The sequence below is a fragment of the Felis catus genome, chromosome B3 (assembly GCF_018350175.1).
Source record: "Felis catus isolate Fca126 chromosome B3, F.catus_Fca126_mat1.0, whole genome shotgun sequence".
NCBI classification, from domain to species: domain Eukaryota; kingdom Metazoa; phylum Chordata; class Mammalia; order Carnivora; family Felidae; genus Felis; species Felis catus.
Genome location: NC_058373.1, coordinates 100,137,343 through 100,160,020, shown reverse-complemented (window position 1 = coordinate 100,160,020; position 22,678 = coordinate 100,137,343). Strand labels below are relative to the sequence as shown.

Sequence of the window (22,678 nt, the reverse complement as noted above, 5' to 3'; positions counted from 1 at the left end):
CTGTATGATTTTACCGAGTTGGTTTATACATCTTTGTTGGTCTTCCCTGCCCGGGGAGGGCGTGCACACTGTGCACGCTCACTCAGTATTTGTTATTTTCGCGGAACCTGGGTCTTCCTAACTTCTAACTTGACCTGGAACTGCGTACGATGTGTTCATGCTAGGTGCCTTCGCCATCCTTCCTGGGCAGGGTACGCCTTTGTAGGGTGGGGGAGGCTACTTTCAGATGTCGTTGTCAGGCAGGAGAATCGTTTCGTGAGGCTTTCCTGTTTCTAAGCCCATCTGCCTTGTGTTTTTGAGGCCGCGGCTTGCAGTGTCTACTCGCTCTGTGTGTCCTTTCTATTTACTAAATGTAATGAGATTCTCTTACCGTGACACTCATTTGGCTGGTCTGAATTGGGAGGATGAGTCTTACCCCTCAGCGCACAAGTTTGATTACAAGCTTATTACGATCATGAGATGTGGGTTCCTTGAGGAAAAAAAAAAAAAAACATTAAAGAAATCTAGAGGTTTTCTGGTCTACATGATCCTGTATTTTAATATAATTACTCTTAAAGTCACGTTTTGGTTGGCTTCTGTTGATAAAAATTACATTTTATACAAAATTGAGGTAGGCAATCCAAATTTTTCCTTTTAAGTGGATTTTACTATTATTTTTTTTTTTATCAGAAATAACATTTGTGTAGGGACAATGCTACTATTTCACAGAGGAAAGAAACAGCTTTACATATTATGGGAGGAAGAACTGTCTCTTTCACTTTTATATTCTTGCATCCTGTCGTTTTGCTGAATGATTTGAGGTGTTACCTGGCTATGGGTAAGAGGTTAAAAGGAAATTGCTGCTTTCCAACTAAGATGGAAAAGCTCCTTTACGTTGCAAACTGCATACAGTCAAGTACTTAAAAGGAAGAAGGTTCATTTTTCTTCAGGTTACAAATATAACATAACACAAAGTGTAAACATTTAAAAATAAAGTAGAAATAAGAGACTTCAAAATAAGGTATTTAGCGTTGAAAGAAGATGTCCAATGTAACATTTTCAACTATAGTCTAGATTTTTAGATAATGGAATGAAAGTACATGTTGAGCTTTCAACTTTCACTTTCCTCTCCAATAACCTTTTTAGATATCTGATTAAAATTGGGGAGTTTTAGATTTTTCACACTTTTTTCCTTCTGATTAGTATTTAAGCTTCCCCCCCCCCCCCGTTTTGTAACATTTTCAAGATTTGAATACTCCCCCAACACAAAAATCTGTTGGATCCCTTTCTTTTCCATTTAGAACAAAAGTGACAGGTTTTTTTTTTTCCAGAATCAACTTTAAAAAATAATAAATTGAGGGTCCCCTAGTAAAAAACAAATTTCAGAAAAATTAAAAATGATCTATTTAAATCAACTTAAGAACAGAGACCATCAATTTTAGTTCAATAGACTGAAAAAGAATACATTTTAGTTCTACTATGGTCAGTAATGGAAGAGATAGGGGTAAGGTGGGAAATGGGGAGAGGGAACAAGCAATGACAGATATGAAGAGAAAATTGGAGACAAGCATATAGATGTGAATGGAAACGACACACACACACACACACACAGAAATAAAGGAAATAAATGGAAGAAAAGATAAGGGGAGATGAATGGTGGAAATTATTCATTCAACAAACATTTATACACAGTGTGTATGTTGACCTGAGTGTTTGGGATATAGAGATAACTATGGTGTGATTCCTGCCTTTAAGAACTTACAAGTTAGTGAATAAAGTTCTTTGGAGATTGGGGAGAGGCAGAGATCCTAAGCATTTTAAAAAAACAAGTGAGAAGGGGTCCCTGGGGGGCTTAGTTAAGCATTCAACTTCAGCTCAGGTCATGACCTCACAGTTCCTGAGTTCGAGCCCACATAGGGCTCTGTGCTGACAGTGCAGATCCTGCTTCAGATCCTATGTCTCCCTCTCTCTGCCCCTGCCCTGCTCTGTGGTCTCACTCTCAAAAATAAATAAACATTAAAAAAACAACAAGTTAGCAGGGGTGCCTGGCTGACTCCGTCAGTAGAGCATGTGACTCTTGATCTTAGAGTTGTAAGTTGGAGCCCCATGTTGGTTGTAGAGATTACTTACAAAGTAAAATCTTAAAACAAGTCAGTAAATATTGCTAGACACTAAATCAAAAACTAAATGTTGACCTAGCGTTTAGAAATACAAGTTAAAGGGGCATCTGGGTGTCTCAGTTGCTTAAGCAGGGGACTCCTGATTTGGGCTCAGGTCATGATCTCATGGTTTGTGGCTTCCAGCCCCGAGTCAGGCTTCAGGTTGACAGCTTAGCGTGGAGCCTGCTTAAGATTCTCTCTTTTCTGGGGCACCTGGGTGGCTCAGAAGTTTAAGCATCAGACTTCGGCTCAGGTCATGATCTTGAGGTTTACCAGTTCAAGCCCTGCATCGGACACTCTGCTGTCAGCATGGAGCCTGCTTTGGATCCTGGGTCCCTCTCTCTGCTTCCCTCTCTCTCTCTCAAAAATAAATGAACGTTAAAAAAAAAAAAAATTCTCTCTGCCCATCCCCTGTTTGTTCTCACTCTCTCTCTCTCTCTCTCTCTCTCTCTCTCTCTCTCTCTCTCTCTCTGTCGAAATAGGTAAATAAAACCAAAACAAACAAACAAACAAACAACAACACAAAACCCTGTTTAAAAAAATATTTCAAGTTAAAATCTCTCATTCTCTTTGCTGTAACCAATTAGCTGCAAAGTTCTGTTGAATCTGTTTTGTTAATAGACCTTTTCTCCCTGTCTGTTGCCACTCTCTGGCACCACTTCTACTGTGAATTATGCATCATCATCCCTCATTACCCTCTTGCATGGGGGCCCGGTATAGGGGTTCAGTTAACAGAATATCAGCTCTAATTTGAGCCAAAGCAACATGTGGTTCTTTAGCCTTAGAAAGTCATTGAAGTAAAATGTGCAGAGCTCTACAAATAATCAGATTAAATTTAATAAACATTCATGGAAGCCTACTGTGAACGAGTTTTAAGAGATCAAAGAATAAACTAAAAATTTAAAAATTTAGTCCCATTTCTTGATACTCCAGAGTACTGAGCCTGGTTCATAATGGGTGCTTAGCAAGTATTAGGCAAGTTATAATACAGGATGTTAGCACTATGCTAGCAGGAATATATTCTTTCCATTTTCTGCTGAGTGGGCCATTTGCATGTTTTTCTGGAATTCATCTTTCAGATGGATGGATAGCTCCAAATGAATCTTTAAAGTTAGTCCGTTACTACATATGTCTGTTGACATCAAATCCTACTAAAACCATTTTCACTGTATGTTGTAAGTTCTTTTGATAGCAGTGCTTCTGTGTTAGTTGCTGCAAATAAGTGATAGATTGCCTTAGACTTGTAAATCTTCCTTATATACAGCTTCCCACTTTTTATTTTATCATTCTATTTAAATTTTTTTTTTCATTTTTGCACAGAAAATTGGCCTTTTCCTCCCCTTTTGGTATACAAGCCTGTAACAGTTTGTGTAAAGAACCCCATGATCATGACCTACCCTTTCTTTAAACCAAAATAATATTCGTATTTGTTGCAATAGGTATGAGCTTCAAGTAAATGAAGATTCTTAAAAAAATTTTTTTTAATGTTTATTTACTTTTGAGAGAGAGAGAGGGAGAGACAGAATCTGAGGCAGGCTCCAGGCTCTGAGCTGTCAGCACAGAGTCTGATGTGGGCCTCGAACCCACGAGCTGTGGTATCATGACCTGAACTGAAGTCAGATGCTCAACTGACTGAGCCACCCAGGTGCCCCATGAGTGAAGATTCTTCAGACAAGATTTCTTGTTTTCCTTTTGACAGAATTTCTTATTTCCTTTTCCCCATTATGCACCATTAGAGAGAATGAATGTAACAGAACTTTAGTCTCAATTCATGGAATCCCAGGATTAAGAAGTAAACTCAGAAGAAATATTGAAGCCCAGATATGGAGGCAGTGTGGACATGTTTTTCATTTAAATTAATTAGAAATGAGTTTGTAAAACTCCCATGTAGTCCAAATGTTTTATTAATCGTATTATGGCTAGTGCTAATAACACTCAGATCCACTTACTTATGAGTGTAGTAAATCTCTATCAGGCTAATGAAAGGGGAATAGTTCAGATCATCCAAAATGACTATTTCAAGATGGATTATTTTCATTTGGAGTGCATTGTAGATACACTTGCCTACATCTATTTCAGCAGATTTACCTGTCTAGTATCTTATTTAGCTCAATTTCAAAAATAGTTTTTATTTGTTAGAGTGGCTAGGCCACAGAAGAGACACTTGGGAATATGTTGCATGGTAGGTGGAAATAAGCCTGGATTGAAACTTAGTCAGAGGGATCTTTGAAACAGGTTATACTGGAGAGATGTCCATTGTCTCTGAGTACTTATTGCCTTCCAGGCCTTTGTGAACAAAGCATGTATCTCATTGGTTGCTATCCGTTGGGTTATTTAACAACAATTTAAAGTTGTAAAGACTAAGGCTTTAAAGCAGAAATAGCTTGTAGCATTCTGTGTCCTTGGAACCACCCAGTATAGAATCTTCGGTGTTTCCTTGTTTCCATTAACAGAGGTGTCTCTGTCAACATTCTTTGTTTTTTTTTTTTGTTTTTTTAACTTTTGAAAAGTTTATTTAGAGAGAGCGAGAGTGTGTGCTGGAGACCTGGGGAGGGCAGAGAGAGAGGGAGAGAGAGAATCCTAAGCAGGCTCCATGCTGTCAGCGAGTTTTATTAATTTAAGTAATCTCTACACCCAACATAGGGCTTGAACTCAGGACCCTGAGATCAAGAGTTCCAAGCTCTTCTGACTGAGCCAGCCAGACACCTCCATCAATTTTTTTCAATGAATAGTTTTCAAGTTCTTTTTAATAGTCACAGAACACTCTAAAATTACATACAACTAAAGGTCTTTGCCAAAATAACCCACTTTGAGCACTTTTAAAAGGTAATTCATATTTCATACAAGTATGAGGAATATATTCTCAAAGTGCTTTGGAAAAAAATGATAGTCTGGTAGGACTAGAAGTTGTTGGCACAGAAGGAAACTATTTAGAATTTTTTTTTTTTTTTTTGTCTTTCATTGTAAATTAAAGAGTACCTGTAAGCAGAAAATAGGGAACAAGCAGGCCCATGTTATTTTCTTTTCTCTTGCCTTTTACATTTTGGTATTTGGTCCAAACCAGCCAGAGTCCATGGAGAAAGTAATTGAGGCTGCCTCTGCAGCTAACTTTTGGCTGTCTGGATCTATGTTCCAGTGGGGTGACAGATGTAAAAGTTTTGGAAAATTTTAGCTGCAAACTTGGCCTTTTTTTTCTTATCCATTAAAAAAAAAAATGTGAGTTGCTTTGGGGTAATCGTACATCCACTTTCACCAGAAGCATTTAAGCAGTGGTAGGGTAATACTAATATTGGCATTTATATTATGTCATTTCATCTTGATATCAACTCTTTGAGAATGGAACTATTAGTATTGCTATATTGTGTTCACATGGGAAACTAAGGCTTAAGAGAGGTTAAAAAATTTGGGTATGTTTAAAATTGGTAAGTAGCAGAGATGGGATTCGACCCCAAGAAGGCTTGAGTCCAGGGCCTACGTGCTAACCATTGTTATATATTGCCTCCTTTTTCAGAGTATATAGGAGGGGATTGTTGTGTGCTTGGGAGTTTGCAGTAGAAGGGCCTTCAAAAGCTTTTCAACTGGTAAGAGACTAGGACTTTAAGCTGGGTGACATTATGTCAGGCCTACCCTGGTCCTTATATCTATATTCCTCTGCAAGTGCCTTCTATTTGCCACCTATTAGTTTGGCTCCGTACCCAAGGCTGATTATCACCTAAAGCATGGATCAACGAGCTTCAACTTTTAGCATGCATCAGTCACTTTGTGCATGTGTGTGGTAGGGAGCGCGGGGTGCATTTAAAAAAAAATTCAGATTCTTGGGGTGCCTGGGTGGCTTAGTCAGTTAAGTGTCTGACTTCGGCTCAGGTCATAATCTCACGGTTTGTGAATTAGAGCCCTGCATCTGGCTCTGTGCTGACAGCTGAGAGCCTGGAACCTGCTTCAGATTCTGTGTCTCCCTCTCTCTGTCTCTGCCCCTCCCCTGCTCTCTCTCAAAAATAAATAAACATTTAAAAAAGAATTTAAAAAAATTCACATTCTTATGGTAGGGTCAGAATCTGTTTCAGTTTAGGAGATAGTGTGACCATTATTTAAGCAGCCTTAGCACTTCCTGAAGCTGCCACACAGTTCACAGTATCAGGTCATCCTTGTTCCAGATCAATGTCCATCTTTTGGTTTAGGTACTAAGACTGCTTTGTTTTCCAAGATTCTGCCCTGGGTCTGTTAATTGCATTTCTTCCTTAATCTTTTCTTGAGACTCTATTCCTGTAACATGCCTGGTTCTCTAGTTTCTAGAACTGGACCTGGCATCATGCCTGCCAACCTTTCTTCCAGTGATCAGGTTCTGCCTGTTGGCAGGCTTATCTGAACTGTCACATGGCTTTGGTTTCCAAGTATCTTCCTGCCTCTCCTTTGCTGGGCCTTCTCCATCTATTGAAATTCCTCCATCCCTGCCCTACCTCCTTAGCTGCCCTGCTACCTTTTGTTGTAGTTGGAAATACCTCCTGCTCAATTTCGTAGGTAAAGGTCAGAGGGTTTCCAGTCTACCATTGTCCTGTCTTCCCTCTTCGGGATCTCTGGGCCAAAGCCATCTCTGCGGTGAATGCACCTTGCATTCCTTTATGGTTTGTGGCTTCTTCTAGCTTCCTTTGTAGTTAAGGTATAGATTGGTAAAATGTTGGATGTGATGGGTTATTTGCCTTCGCTGCTTGCTTCCCTTGCTCTGAGCGCATTCCTGCCACTTGGGCCTGTGTAGTCTGGAGCACAGAGCACTACCATGGATGATGTGAGGTACCTAAGTCATCATCAGACTGTGATGCTGGTCTCCAGGGAATGACAGTGACAGTAGACAGCATTCATTCATTCATTCATTCACACATCCACTTCACAAATAAATATTGAGCATCTAGTGTGTGCTTTCTAGAAGTACAGTGCTGAAGACTGGGAATACAAAATGAACAAACATGATTTGCTCTCAAGGATTGTGAACTCTAGAGGGAGGAAGTGAACTATATAAATTCAAAGGAGTGAGGTAATCCTTATGTAGGAGTAAGTGGAGTGCCATGGGAGCACATAGGAGACAGTTAACCCAGCAGGGGATGAGTGGTACCCCAGGGGTAGCTTTCCAAAAGAGGTGATGCCTGAACTTGAGTTTCAAAGATGGATTTTTACCTTAAAAATGAATTACTTCAGGGGAAAAATTAATTGCTTCAAAACCATTTTCTTGTTTTTTTTTTTTTTTATGTGCTTGTTTCTTTTTTGTGACCTACTGTCCCTATCAGGCATGTGTCCCTTTGGCGTTTGTAGTCTCTGTGCCTGTTATTTCTTTGTGTAATAATTTGTATCCAAGAGGAAAAAGTAGCTATTTTATGTCCTTAGAAGTTCTACTTTTAAGGCTCAAAAGAAAGAGGTGAAAAGTCAAATCATCTAGATTAGAAGCACTTCTGTTTTTGGGTGACTGAATGGCTCAGTCGGTTAAGCGTCCGACTTTGGCTCAGGGCATGATCTCACAGCTTGAGAGTTCGAGCCCCCATGTCAGGCTTTGTGTTGACAGCTGGAGCCTGGAGACTGCTTCAGAGTCTGTGTATCCCCTTCTCTCTGCCCCTCTCATGCTTATGCTCTGTCTCTCTGTGTCTCTCAATAATAAACATTAAAAAAATTTTTTTTAATTAAAAAAAAAAGCACTTTTGTGGTACCCCAAATTAGGACCTGAAGATTTTTGTATACTCAAGAGAATTTTTAGCAGGAAACAAGGACAAATTTGCATATGAAATGAAAATAAGTAGTTATTGCAGTAAAAAATATGTAGATCAGATTTCTAGAACCTGCATTAGTCCAAAACAAATGAGACTACACAAATTGGGACAAAATCTTAGTTCTTAAATATTGCTGTCATTATCCAAAGTATCATCTCTCATCTTCCAAAAGTATTTACTTTTGGGTAAAAATTTTGCATTCCTGTTTTGTGACATTCTAAAATTAAAAATAGGGTAGGATTTTACATATTCCAACGGGAAAACACCTGCATTCAGTATTTTAGTAAAGTATTTGCTTCCTTACCAGTAGATTAAAAAATTTTTTTGACAGTAAGTCTCTCTAAAATATAATCGAAAGTAGTTTGTAAAGCAAGTATGCAGACCAAAGTACGATAAGGATCTCTTTTCTACAGCATGCCCTATATTAAAAAAAAAAAAAAAAAACAATCTAGTTACTGTTCTTAAATCATATTTGTTACTTACAATGTTAGCAATGTTAAATTAATTCTGTTAGATGTTTGCCCAGCCCCAAACAAACATCTAAGACTTTTAGCTTCACTTTTTTTTTAATTTTTACTTTCTTTTTTTTTTTTTTTTAATTTTTTTTTCACCTTTTTTTATTTATTTTTGGGACAGAGAGAGACAGAGCATGAACGGGGGAGGGGCAGAGAGAGAGGGAGACACAGAGTCGGAAACAGGCTCCAGGCTCCGAGCCATCAGCCCAGAGCCTGACGCGGGGCTCGAACTCACGGACCGCGAGATCGTGACCTGGCTGAAGTCGGACGCTTAACCGACTGCGCCACCCAGGCGCCCCTAATTTTTACTTTCTATAACTTATTTATTTTTTATAATTTACATCCAAGTTAGCACATGGTGCAACAATGATTTCAGGAGTAGATTCCTTAAGCCCCTTACCCATTTAGCCCATCCCCCCTCCCACAACCCCTCCAGCAACACTCTGTTCGTTCTCTATATTTAAGAGTCTCTTATTTTTGTCTCCCTCCCTGTTTTTATATTATTTTTGCTTCCCTTCCCTTCTGTTCATCTGTTTTGTATCTTAAAGTCCTCATATGAGTAAAGTCATATGATATTTGTCTTTCTCTGACTAACTAATTTCACTTAGCATAATGCCCTTAGTTTCACTTCTGATAACATTGTCTGATCATCTGATCATAATTACCATTAAGGTATTAGTTTTAAGCATTTGAAGATCAGAATTGGCTTAGTGGTCAATTTGCTATCTCCGTGCTGCTAATGATAAGTGATTTCTAAGCACCATTTCAAACCTGGACAAATAAACTGTCATGGACTAGTATTTGAGAGTTGGTAAATCCTTATAATGAATTATTGTTTATCTTATAAATTCAGTATCACTTCTTTTTATACGTTCACCAAGCATGTCCCCTACCTATACATCCTGTAGGAAACTTAATAGGGAATACAGAGACAGTTGAATCCTGGGAATATGGAGTCTCAGGAAGGCCAAGGATAGGAATGCAACTGAGCTTCAAGGAAGGTGGGTGGAAGTAGGAGCTGGAAAACCCCAGGGAATCCATGTATCAGATATTTTCTGTTTCCTGTCTCTGCTTCACTGTGTATCTTTAAAAATCTTTCCTCTCTTTTGCTGACTGGCTCATGTGCTGCTCAGTTCACATGATGGAATATGGTCTGAGTTTATTTGCTTTAGTGGTCAAGCTGCAGGGAGAGAGATCTCTTCTTATTCTCAAGTCCAGATTCCTGGACCAAGGGACCAAGACCTGGTTTGGGTTAGATACTGACCCCTGGTCAGGTCTGGGGCAGGGTTACAAAGTGGCTGCAGGGGACCAACTCTGCCTATGTGTGTGTGTGCATGCGTGTGTGATGAGCTCAGTGTACCCTCCAAAAGGTATGCACCGCATTCTTCTAGGTGTATAGCAAGAGCAGTAGCATTGTTAGATTACTGTCATGTCTCATCTCAGAAAATCATGAGGAGGGAAGATAAGAGTTGCTTGAGTCCTAACCTTGTCAGGAAAAAGAACTCTGTTGCCACTAAGGTATTTTGATGTATTGTTTTATTTTCTTTGTAACAGGTTAGCGGTTACTTGGATGATTGTACCTGTGATGTTGAAACCATTGATAGATTTAATAACTACAGGCTTTTCCCAAGACTACAAAAACTTCTTGAAAGTGACTACTTTAGATATTACAAGGTATTTTTATTTTTAATTTTTTTGTACAAGAATACTTAAAGTTTACGGGGCGCCTGGGTGGCGCAGTCGGTTAAGCGTCCAACTTCAGCCAGGTCACGATCTCGCAGTCCGTGAGTTCGAGCCCCGCGTCAGGCTCTGGGCTGATGGCTCAGAGCCTGGAGCCTGTTTCCGACTCTGTGTCTCCCTCTCTCTCTGCCCCTCCCCCGTTCATGCTCTGTCTCTCTCTGTCCCAAAAATAAAAAAACGTTGAAAAAAAAATTAAAAAAAAAAAAAAGAATACTTAAAGTTTAAATGGATAATTGTATTTTCTTAGGAATTCCTGAACTTCAGAATTGTGGCCGTTATTTAAAATTCAGTTCACAAGAGTGAACAGTGTGGTTCTGAAACCATCCATTAGATACTTTCAATTTCAACAACTGGGTTTTGCACTCTGGAGTTAGAAACTTGTTGGTTAACTTGAAGTCAGAACAGAAACTATTATATTGTTACCAAAATTGCCAATGCATACTTTCCCCAAATACTGGCTTGACTCCAGTTAATTAAAATAACTACATTTTTTTTTGAGAAGCGTGACTTTGTTCTGACCTGTATTATTTTAACTAGTCACTGTTGATATTTTATCTTGAGATATCTACTTAAAGGGTTTAGAATATCTGATCATTGGAATATGTAGTTATCGAATGAGTTCAACAGTTGCCTGTTACTGGCTTAAAAAAAGTATCAGCTGAGCAGTGATGATACGAGCTACTTTGGCTCCTAGTTCCCATCTTCAGGATCTGTTTAGTACCAGTCTGTGTGTTTCTAACCAAGTCTACCAGTTTACTTAACACAAGTTACACATTGGTACGATCGCTGGAACTTGGCAACCTGTAAGCGAAGAAAAGGAATAATTGCAGCTGATAGCATGACCAGGTTATCACATCATAATTCAACACCTGTTGAATAAGAATCTCAAGATTCTTACTCTTGTAACTTTTTCTGTTGTTATCCTATAGGTAAACCTGAAGAGGCCGTGTCCTTTCTGGAACGATATCAACCAGTGTGGTCGGAGAGACTGTGCTGTCAAGCCGTGTCAGTCGGTAAGAACCAAGTATACATGTGACAACTGTTACACCTTTTTGCAAATAACTGCAATGTTTTAAAAAGGGGGCAATACAGGGGCGCCTGGGTGGCTTGGTCGGTTGAGCGTCCGACTTCGGCTGAGGTCATGATCTCACGGCCCGTGAGTTCGAGCCCCGCGTCGGGCTCTGTGCTGACCGCTCAGAGCCTGGAGCCTGTTTCCGATTCTGTGTCTCCCTCTCTCTCTGCCCCTCCCCTGTTCATGCTCTGTCTCTCTCTGTCTCAAAAATAAATAAACGTTGAAAAAAAAAATTAAAAAAAAAAGAGGGGGCAATACAACTAAAATTACTTTTTAATCCTTAGGTTAAATATAATGTTGTTTAATATTTACATATTAAAAAACCTCAACTTACCAATATAAAACCCATTTTGAATTATTCTTTCGTAATAATCCTTTGACTTACTGGTGAGATTAATAGGATGTTTGTTTTTCTTCTTACATCTTACCCAAAGGTGTGTTTATAGTATAACAGAATGAAATTAATTGGCGGGTAAACAAACTCCCTCCCTTCTTCATGGTGTATTGTTTTCCTTGGGTGGGGAGTGGATGAACAAAACACCTGGTGTTGCTTAAGAATTCTCAGTGTATTAGGGGTGCTTGGGTGGCTTATTCGGTTAAGCCTCTGACTCTTGATTTCGGCCCAAGTCATGATCTCATGGTTTGTGGGATCAAGCCCCACATTGTGCCCCACACTGATGGGCATGGAGCCTGTTTGGGGATTCTTTCTCCCTCTTCCCTGTTCATGTGGGCTCTCTCTCTCTCAAAATAAATGAACTTAAAAAAAAAAAAAAAGGAATTCTCAGAGCATTAAAATATGAAGTATTCTACTCTGGGAGCAGAGAATTTTACACTTTCCATGAAGCCTTTTTTTTTTTCATTTTTAAAGCATATATTTCTATTTTTTTATTGTGATAAAATATACATAACATAAAATTTACCATTTTAACCATTTTAAGTGCACAGTTCAGTGGCATTAAGTACATTCCCACTGTTGTGCAACCGTCACCACCATCCACGTGCAGATCCTTTTCATCCTCACAAACCGAAACTGCGTGCTCATTGAACAATGACTCCCTATTCCCCCGTCCCTCTAGCCCCTGGCAAACACTATTCTACTTTCTTTCTTTATGAATTTGACTATTCTAGGTACCTCAGATAAGGAGAATTATTACACAGTGTGTCCTTTTGTGTCTGGCTTGTTTCACTTAACCTAATGTTTTCAAGTTTTATCCATAGTACCATGTATACATGGTATTTGAATTTTATTCCTTTTTAAGGCTGAATAATATTGCATTGTTATGCATCTGCATTTCATTTATCCATTCTCTTGAGTCACTTTTGGGTTATTCCTGTCTTTTGGCTATTGTGCATAATGCTGTTTGGGATATGGGTGCACAAGTATCTGTTTGCATTCCTTTTTTTTTTTTTTCTTGGGTAACAGTATTTATTTATTTGAAATAGTCTGCAGCTCATTTTATTTCTTTTATTTTATTTTAATTTTTTAATTTACATTCAAATTAGTTGGCATATAGTGCAACAATGATTTCAGGAGTAGATTCCTTAATGCCTCTTACCCATTTAGCCCATCCCCCCTCCCACACTCCCTCCAGTAACCCTCTGTTTGTTCTCCATGTTTAAGAGTCTGTTATGTTTTGCCCCCCTCCCTGTCTTTATATTATTTTTGCTTCCCTTCTCTTGTGTTCAACTGTCCTGTGTCTTAAAGTCCTCATATGAGTGAAGTCATATATTTGTCTTTGACTATGTTTGCATTCCTAATTTCAGTTCTTTTGGGGATGCACCCAAGATTAGAATTGCTGGATCATTTAGTAAATCTGTGTTTAATTTTTTGAGGAACACCATGCCTTCTGCCACAGTAGCTGTACCATTTTACATCCCACCAGCAATGTACAAGGCTTCCAATTTCTCCATATCCTCACTACTACTTGCCATTTTCTATTTTCTGGATAATAGCCATCCTAATGGGTGTGAAGTGATGCTATATTTTTGAGTGGTTTTTTTTTTTATATGTGCAAATAAAATATTGCTATATAGCCTATCTGGCATATGGAATTAAAGCAAATGTAAAATATTATTTATGGGTCTTTTATCGTTAAATAATTAAGAATCATGTTTTTAGTATATTCTCAGACAAAAGTTTTTGAAAATGGATGGATTAACTTGTGAAACCATTTCTGTTACGATAATATCATTAAAGTGATATTGTCAATTTAAATGTTTTGTTTTATTTCCCAAAGTTCTAGTATTTATATTTAGTAATAGGAAACATTAGTTGGGGAAATTCAAGTTTACCAATAACTTATTTATATGGCTTATTAAGCATGCTCAAAATATGGTAGACAATAAAGGCATTTAATTGCACTTACACATTAAATGGGCTATATTAACATTGGTCAGAAAAAGCAACTGGTTTTAGTTACTGAAAATTTGAATCTTTTTTAAAGCAATTTTTAAAAACACTTTATTATTTTATTTTATTTTATTTTTCATCTTTAGTTTTTGAGAGAGAGCACAAGAGAGTGCACAAGTGGAGGGGGCAAAGGGAGAAAATCTCAAGCAGGGTCTGCACTCAGAGCAGAGCCCAACACAGGGCTCAACCGGTTAAGTGTCTGACCCTTGATTTCAGCTCAGGTCACCTGAGCTGAAATCAAGGGTCAGACGCTTAACCAACTGTGCCTCTCAGATGCCTCCTAAACAATTCTGTTTAAAAATAATCTCAAACATTGGGGTACAAGCGCCCCTATGCATGGAAAAAGCCTAAATGTCCATCAACTGATGAATGGATAAAGAAATTGTGGTTTATATACACAATGGAGTACTACATGGCAATGAGAAAAAATGAAATATGGCCCTTTGTAGCAATGTGGATGGAACTGGAGAGTGTGATGCTAAGTGAAATAAGCCATACAGAGAAAGACAGATACCATATGTGTTCACTCTTATGTGGATCCTGAGAAACTTAACAGAAACCCATGGGGGAGGGGAAGGAACAAAAAAAAAAAAAAGAGGTTAGAGTGGGAGAGAGCCAAAGCATAAGAGACTCTTAAAAACTGAGAACAAACTGAGGGTTGATGGGGGGGTGGGAGGGAGGGAAGGTGATGGGCATTGAAGAGAGCATCTTTTGCGATGAGCACTAGGTGTTGTATGGAAACCAATTTGACAATAAAATTCATATATTAACAATAAATAAATAAATAAATAAATAAATAAATAAATAAATAAATAAAATCTCAAAGCAACACCTGGTTGGCTCAGTTGGAAGAGCATGCAACTCTTGATCCTGGGGTCATGAGTTCAAGCCCCACATTAGGTGTAGAGATTACTTTAAATAAATAAATAAGGTAAACTTAAATAAATAAATAAAAATAATCTCATAAATCATAGAAACTTAATTTGTTTTTTCAGAAGATAGACTAAATGTCATACAAAAGCATTTTTTTTTCTTTTTCAGGATGAAGTTCCTGATGGCATTAAATCGGCAAGCTACAAGGTATGTACATACACTTACTAATGTGTCTAGTATCTTAACAAAAAACTCGTAAGACTCATTTCCCCTGCCAGGCATGACCCTACTTCTCTGTTGTCCTTCACAGTAAAACCCATTAGGAGTCATTTATACTCAATGGCTCTAATTCCTTATTTTTTCTTTTGTTCAGCCTTTTATTATAGAAAACATGAGAGATAAATAGCTTCAGCAGTTAGTGTATGGCCAATCTTGTTTCATCTGTACCTTGCACTCCATTTTCCCAATTATTTTTAAAGCCATTCACAGAAAAATCGCTCTGTTTACAAAAGTTTCATAGACATTTTTAAGATTAAAAAATACTTAAAAAAATATAACCACTGTCAGGGTTCAGATTTCTCTACTTGTTTCATAATAATTTGTTTGTTTGAAACAGGATTCAAACATATTTCACACATTGCGTTTGGTTCCTGTGTCTCTTAGGTCTCTTTCTCTCTCTTTTGTTTTTTTCATAAATTAAAAAAAAATATTTGGGGCGCCTGGGTGGCGCAGTCGGTTGAGCGTCCGACTTCAGCCAGGTCTCGATCTCACAGTCCGTGAGTTCGAGCCCCGCGTCAGGCTCTGGGCTGATGGCTTGGAGCCTGGAGCCTGTTTCCGATTCTGTGTCTCCCTCTCTCTCTGCCCCTCCCCCGTTCATGCTCTGTCTCTCTCTGTCCCAAAAATAAATAAAAAACATTAAAAAAAATTATTTATTTATTTTGAGAGAGAGAGAGAGAGAGAGAGAGTGCGAGCTGGGGAGGAGCAGAGAGAGAGGAAGAGAGAGAATCCCAAGCAGGCTCCGTGCTCAGTGTGGAGCCCAATGTGAGGCTTGATCCTACCACCCTGGGATCATGACCTGAGGTGAAATCAAGAGTCAGACACCTAACTGACTGAGCTACCCAGGCACCTCCCAATCTCTTTTTTAAATAGTATTGATTTTAAAAGTATTTTTACCTTTATAAATAAAAGTATTGATTTTATAATACTTTTAGATTTACAGAAAAATTGTGATGATAATATAGTTCCCATATACCCCATTCCAGTTTCATCTATAATTAACATCTTACATTATTATGATCCATTTGTTATAATTAATGAATCAATATTGATATCACTCAAGTCCATACTTTGTTCAGATTTCTACCTAATGTCCTTTTTCTGTTCAGGATCCCATCTAGGATACCACATTATATTTAATAGTCATGTTTCCTTAGTCTTCTCATAGCTGTGACAGGTTCTCAAACTTCCCTTGTTTTTGATAAGGTGTTTAGAGAAATACTTGTCAGGTATTTTGTAGAATGTCCATAAATTGGGATTTGTCTGATGCTTTTGTCATGATTACACTGGGGTTATGTGTTTTGGGGAGGAAGACTACAGAGTTAAAGTGCCATTTTCATCACATCGCTTCAAGGGTACATAGTATCAACATGACTTATTACTGTTAATGTTAACCTTGATCACCTGACATAATTTTTGTCAGGTTTTCTCCACTGTAGATTTACTATTTTCCACCCTTTCCACACTGCATTCTTTGGAGGGAGCTCACTGTGCACAGCCCATACTTCAGGAGGGCTCTATCTTCTTAAGGATATAAATTGGAATTTTCAGTATGGGAGATTTATATCTCCCTCCATTTACTTATTTTTTCAATCATGTATTTATATCATGAGATGTTTATTTTGTACTTTGGATTATAATCAGGTATGACTTTATTTTACTGTTCAAATCATTCTGTTCTGGCCATTGGGAGCTGTTTCAGTTGTTCCTGTGTCCCTTTAACATACTCCCATCATTGTGGTTTTTCTCTTTTTTTAGCACTTCCTTATTTTCTGGTACTACTTGTATGTTTCTGTCTCTTAAATGTCTTTCAATACATGTCCATTCCTCTCCCTATTTTTTGGTAATAAGGCTTTTCAGATTCATTTTCTGATATATATTGATTAGAGTTGCTGTGTACTTACTATTACATCATATCAGAAGACACATAATGTCTGGTTTTCTTTTTTTATGATGTTAAGATCTATCATGGGGTTCATTATGTATCCATTATAAAGTTACCCACTAGCTTTTTACCTGAAAGTTTTATTAGCCGCTTTGATGATTATTACTTATTGCATTCTTTCATTAGGGGCTTGAAAATGTTGATATTCTAATTATATCATCTTTTTTTTTTTTTTTTTGAGTAATTTTTTATCAAGACAGCTAACATATAGTGTATAGAGTGTAGTCTTGGCTTCGGGAGTAGATTCTTGTGATTCATTACTTACATACCACACCCACTGTTCATCCCAGCAAGTGCCCTCCTCGATGCCCATCACTCATTTTCCCCCCCAAGCCCCCACCCCCATTAACTCTCAGTTTGTTTCCTGTATTTAAGAGTCTCTTATGGTTTGCCTCCCTCCCTATCTATTTGTAACTTATTTTTCCTTCCCTTCCCCTTTGGTCTTCTGTTAAGTTTCTCAAATTCCACATATGACTGAAAACATATTTTTATCATTCTTTCCATACTTCTTATCTGTTTTTATTCTATAAAACCATTTCTTGTCAACTATTTGGATGCCCTGAAATACAGTTTATGCAGGGCACACAGTATAAATGCTTTATTCTTTTCCTTTGCTTACCAGTTTTCAGAATAATTATGAGTTTGGTGCTCTAGCATCTCCAGAGATGACCAATAAGATTTTTATTTTTAAGTGTTATTATGAACTTCGGAGTTTTGACGTATTTAATGTACTGGACTCTTTTGTAGTCATTTTTATTATTCCTTTTGATGTTTTTCCATCTTTGGTCACTAGATGCTCCTTCAAGTAAGTGACCATGGCCTTTGAGATAATCTCAGTAGTCTTAGTAGACTTTTTTTTTCCTTTTTTAAATGTTTATTTATTTATTTAGAGAGAGAGAAAGAGGGAAAGAGGGCAGGTGTGGGGCAGAGAGAGAGAGAGAGAGAGAGAGAGAGAGAGAATCCCAAGCAGACTCCACACTTAGAGCCCAAACCAGACCCCAGATTTCACGAACAGTGAGATATGACCTGAGCCAAAATCAAGAATCGGTTGCTTAACCAATTGAGCCACCCCAGGTGCCCCTAGAATTTTTGCTTTCTATTATGAAAAGATCTTCTAGGCTTATTTTGCATTTTTCTCACTCTGAGCTTGGAGTTAACCTTTTTTCTATTAACCTTTTTTCTAAATAGTCCTGGTTCTTTTAGTGGGAAATGGTGTTTAGAGATTATAATCTGGTTCCTAGGGGTGCTAAATGTTACTGGGTTATTATTGTCTCAAGGCCTATTTTGGTAGGAAGAATTCAATTTGTGATTACAAAGCTTTAAAATATATCCAGAATCTTAACAATCTTTATTGCTACTGCTGTATTTAAAGATGTCATCATTTTTTGCCTGGATTATTGTAGTAACCTCTTAAATGGTCTGCCTACTCTACCCTCCTTGCATCTGTAGAGCCTCTTCTAAAGACAGCAGCCAGAGTGATTTTTTTTTTTTTTTTTTTTTTAAGAATTCAGGTAGTATCTCTCCTCTGTTTAAAATTCTCTCATGTGTTCCATCTCTCTTGGAGTAAAATCCAAAGCACTTAGAGAGTAACAAGAGTACATCAAGGGACCATATGCCAAGGTTTGCCTGAGGCAGGACTGGTTTATGCCTGTTGTTCTGGCATCCTGTATGATGGCTTTCAAATGTTTATTTTTGAGAGAGGGAGGGAGAGAGAGAAAGACAACGTGAGTGGGGGCGGGGCAGAGAGAGAGAGAGAGAAGAAGACAGAGGGTCTGAAGGAGGCTCTAGGCTCTGTGCTGACAGCAGAGAGCCCCATGCGAAGCTTGAACTCAAACTGTGGGTTCATGACCTGAGCCGAAGTCAGACGCTTAACTGACTGAGCTACCCAGGTGCCCCAGCATCCTGAATGATTTATCATTTGTCCTGAGTTTTAAACTTTTTAAACAAAATATTAATAGTTGCATTAAAACAAGTTAAGTTGGGGGCGCCTGGGTGGCTCAGTTGGTCAAGCGTCCAACTTCGGCTCAGGTCATGATCTCATGGCTTGTGGGTTCAAGCCCTGCGTCAGGCTCTGTGCTGACAGCTCGGAGCCTGGAGCCTGCTTCATGTTCTGTGTCTCCCTCTCTGCCCCTCCCCCGCTCATGCTGTCTCTCTGTCTTTCAGAAATAAACATTAAAAAAAATTAAAATAAGTTAAGATCAATTTAATTGACCAAGTACTTTGTATTTCTAGTTTCCTTTGTTGTCTCCTCTGAGATGTATGTACACTAAAGAGTTCTTACTTTAATATCAAGTTGACCAATAATAATTTGTGCCTCTTTTCCTGACCTTCCCTAAATGTAAATAAATGATTTTTCAAGGACAGTATACAGGGTGATAAAATACCTGCTGATAAAACAATTCCAGGCAGACACAATTCTGGGGGCAACTAACTCCTTACAGTCTTGGGAAGTGGAGGGAACAGCATCGACATTCTGCCCTGCTGGTCTCTCGGAGTTATCAGCCAATTGTTCTGTGTCCTGATATATCCTAAGCTGCCAGGCTGCCATTTGACTTGTCAGTGGGAAACCTGGCAAATTATAGGTCAGGTTTATTTAAAATATATATGGGAAATAGTGGGTGAGCAATCCTGCATAGAGAGAGTAGTCTTCCACTTCCTATAGTGGTTTTATATATTTTTTTGTAAAGTGCATATCGACAACTTATAATTATTTTACTATTTAGTAATCAAAAATTTTACAATGAATCCTTTTGGCTGAAATAACTAGAAAGAAATAAAGAAGTACATGCTTAAGGAAGAAGTATTAAATTTCGATTTCTCACCACAGTTGATGATGATATATAACTTGCACAAAAGGTCATCATTTACCATCCGCAAGGGGCATAGAAATATCTGTGACCACATAAACACCAGAACACACAAATCTACCGACAAAGCCAAAGCACCTACTTTGTAAATTACTAGTTGTAAATTACTCGTTATGTCTAAAAATAATAACTTAACATGTGCAGCTATAGTGGTGCATTTACATATCATTCTGGTATATGTGGTTTTTCATGTAGACTAAATTATTGTTCTGAATTAAAATTTTTAATATGTATGTTACTGTGAAAATTTTTATATATCCAGCAAAGCCGAAGGAATTTTCGTGTGAACACTCATACCCATCACCTGGATTTGTATCATTAACATTATTGTAAACTTACGTTTCTCACATATGTATCTGTCTATCCTTGTAGTTATCCATAAAAAAATCTTATTTTTTAGATCCATTTCAAAGTAAATTGCAAGCATCAGTACACATTACCCTAAATATGTCATCGTCTCTCTCTCTCTCTCAATCTCTCTCTCTATATATATGTATATAACACACATGTATATACACACCACCCAACTAGAAGTGTATCATTAGAGCCTAATGTTTGCTTTCATTTTTATAAAATTAACATGGTGAGATGCACAAATTTTAAGTGTACATTTGCTAAATGCATATACCTGTGTAATTTAGGCTTTTTTTTTTTTATTAAAAAAAATTTTTTTTTTCAACGTTTATTTATTTTTGGGACAGAGAGAGACAGAGCATGAATGGGGGAGGGGCAGAGAGAGAGGGAGACACAGAATCAGAAACAGGCTCCAGGCTCTGAGCCATCAACCCAGAGCCTGACGCGGGGCTCGAACTCACAGACCATGAGATCGTGACCTGGCTGAAGTTGGACGCTTAACCGACTGCGCCACCCAGGCGCCCCTAGGCTTCTATTATAATATAGAACATGACCATTACCTAGAAAGTTCCTTGGTACTCTGTGCTAGTCAATTTCTATTTTTTCCCTTAGGGGCAATCACTATTCTGCACTTTTTCACCATAGACTCTAAAGTAATTTCACTCATTTTTTTCTTTAAAGATTTTATTTTTAAGTAATTTCTACACCCAATATGGGGCTTGAACCCACAACCCCAAGATCAAGAGTCACATGTTCTACCAACTGAGCCAGCCAGGCACCCCAAATATGCTCATTTTTTATTCCATGTTTTCTTGTTCACATAAAAAGAATAAAGTCATAGCTGTTAATGTGTTGGCTCCAATGGCAGAACTTTGCACATAGTTAAATGATGCTATAATCAGTTGTTTCAAACAGAAAATCATTTAATTCAAAAGACTAATTTTTTGATGGACTCAGAACTTTTGGAAGTTCATTAAAAAATTTTTTTTAATGTTAATTCATTTTTGGAGAGAGAGACAGAGCATTAACAAGAGAGGGGCAGAGAGGGAGACACAGAATCTGAAGCAGGCTCCAGTCTCTGAGCTGTCAGCACAGAGCCTGACGCGGGGCTCGAACTCACGGACCGCGAGATCATGACCTGAGCCTAAAGTTCGATGCTCAACTGAGCCACCCAGGTGCCTCAGGGAAGAGTCTCTTATTGATGGAATTCTTGTTTTTGGGGTGCCTTGGTGGCTTAGTTTGTTAAGTGTCTGACTCTTGGTTTCAGCTCAGGTTGTGATCTTGGGGTCCATGAAATTGAGCCCCAGGTTGGGTTCCACACTGACAGCACAGAGCTTGCCTGGGATTCTCTCTCTCTCCCCCTCCCTCCCTGCTGCTTCAAATCCTCTGTCCCCCTCTCTCTCTGCCACTCGCCCGCTTGTGTGTGCTCGCTCTCAAAATAAACAAAAAAACATGAAAAATTTAAAAAAAGAAACTCTTGTTTTGTTTTTAATTGGATAAATTCATATTCCTACTTGAAATAGGTGCCTCTGTTCATTTTTTATGTGTTTTTAACTTTTTATCTTAAGCTAATTAACAGCTTATAGAAAATTTGCAGTATTAATAAAAGACATTTTGTGTACTTTACAGATTCACTAATTTTTAATATTTTGCCTCATTTGTGTTATCTTGTTTTTTCTATATGCATATTCTTATTTTCTGAACCATCCGAGAGTACATTGAACACATATCCCTTCACCCCTTAATACTTAATTGCATAAAAAGAATTTTATTTTTGAAAAGTGTTCAAATTGAGCTGTCTTACAAATCAACGAATGTAAAGAAACAAAGTCGTTATTCAGTAAATAAATATTTCAAAAACGTATCATTTCAGTTATTTTAGGGTTCCCTTTTATCCTTGGAAGTATCATAGACTGGGCAGTCGTTTGCATGGTCATCCTAAGCAATAAGGGTGTAGTAGGCACCCAATAAATATTTGCTGATTGAATTTGTGACTTCTTCCAGTATGCCTTTCATCTCTGTGGTGGTGATAGCTAGTGTGTTGTGAAATCTTATGATCCACATTCACTTTTCCCTGTGCCACGTACACTCCCAGCAGAATAGCGTGTGTGCGTGTGTGTGTGTGTGAGTGTGTGTGTGTGACTTAAATATTGAGAAGAAATGCGGTTGTTACAGAATGTATTTTAAACACCTGAAGATACAAGAATACTTTTTATAAGATGTAGGCTCCAGGGCATATGTAGAATCATATTTAGAGTTGAGACAGACCTACACCCACATCATCTGGTCTAACCACTTATTTATGGACGAGAAAACTGGTGCTTGCAATTAAGCCATTAGAACAGTGGGAGGTTGCCTTGCCCATTGTTCCTTCTACCTCAGAGATTTTCTTCGTGAACAGCTTGTAATGAGTTATCAGAACTATATTCTTTATTTTGTGACCATTATAGTAAATGTTTTCATCAACAAAAGCAAGAGGCAGAGCCTTTTGCTTATTTTTTTTTAGCTTCAGGGGAAATGAGGGCTTAATTTTTTTCAGGGTTTTTTTTTTTTTTTTTTTTAAGAGAGATCACAGGTTGGGGGGGGGGGGTGGAGAATCTCAAGCAGGCTCCACCTTCACCACAGAGCCCGACATGGGGCTCAATCCCACAACCCTGGGATCATGACCTGAGCTGAAATCAAGAGCCAGTCGCTCAACTGACGGAGGCACCCAGGCACCCCCCTGTTTTTTTTAA

At 38.2% G+C, this 22,678-nt stretch overlaps 1 protein-coding gene across 1 annotated transcript in view; it reads left to right on the top strand.

Annotated features, from left to right (window-relative positions):
- ERO1A (endoplasmic reticulum oxidoreductase 1 alpha) overlaps positions 1–22,678 on the top strand; it is a 47,829-nt gene that overhangs the window by 489 nt on the left and 24,662 nt on the right. Inside the window, exons 2-4 of the mRNA XM_023255690.2 lie at positions 9,961–10,080; positions 11,076–11,159; positions 14,670–14,708. Coding sequence (XP_023111458.1) covers positions 9,961–10,080; positions 11,076–11,159; positions 14,670–14,708 — 243 coding nt within the window. The remainder of the gene's footprint in view (positions 1–9,960; positions 10,081–11,075; positions 11,160–14,669; positions 14,709–22,678) is intronic.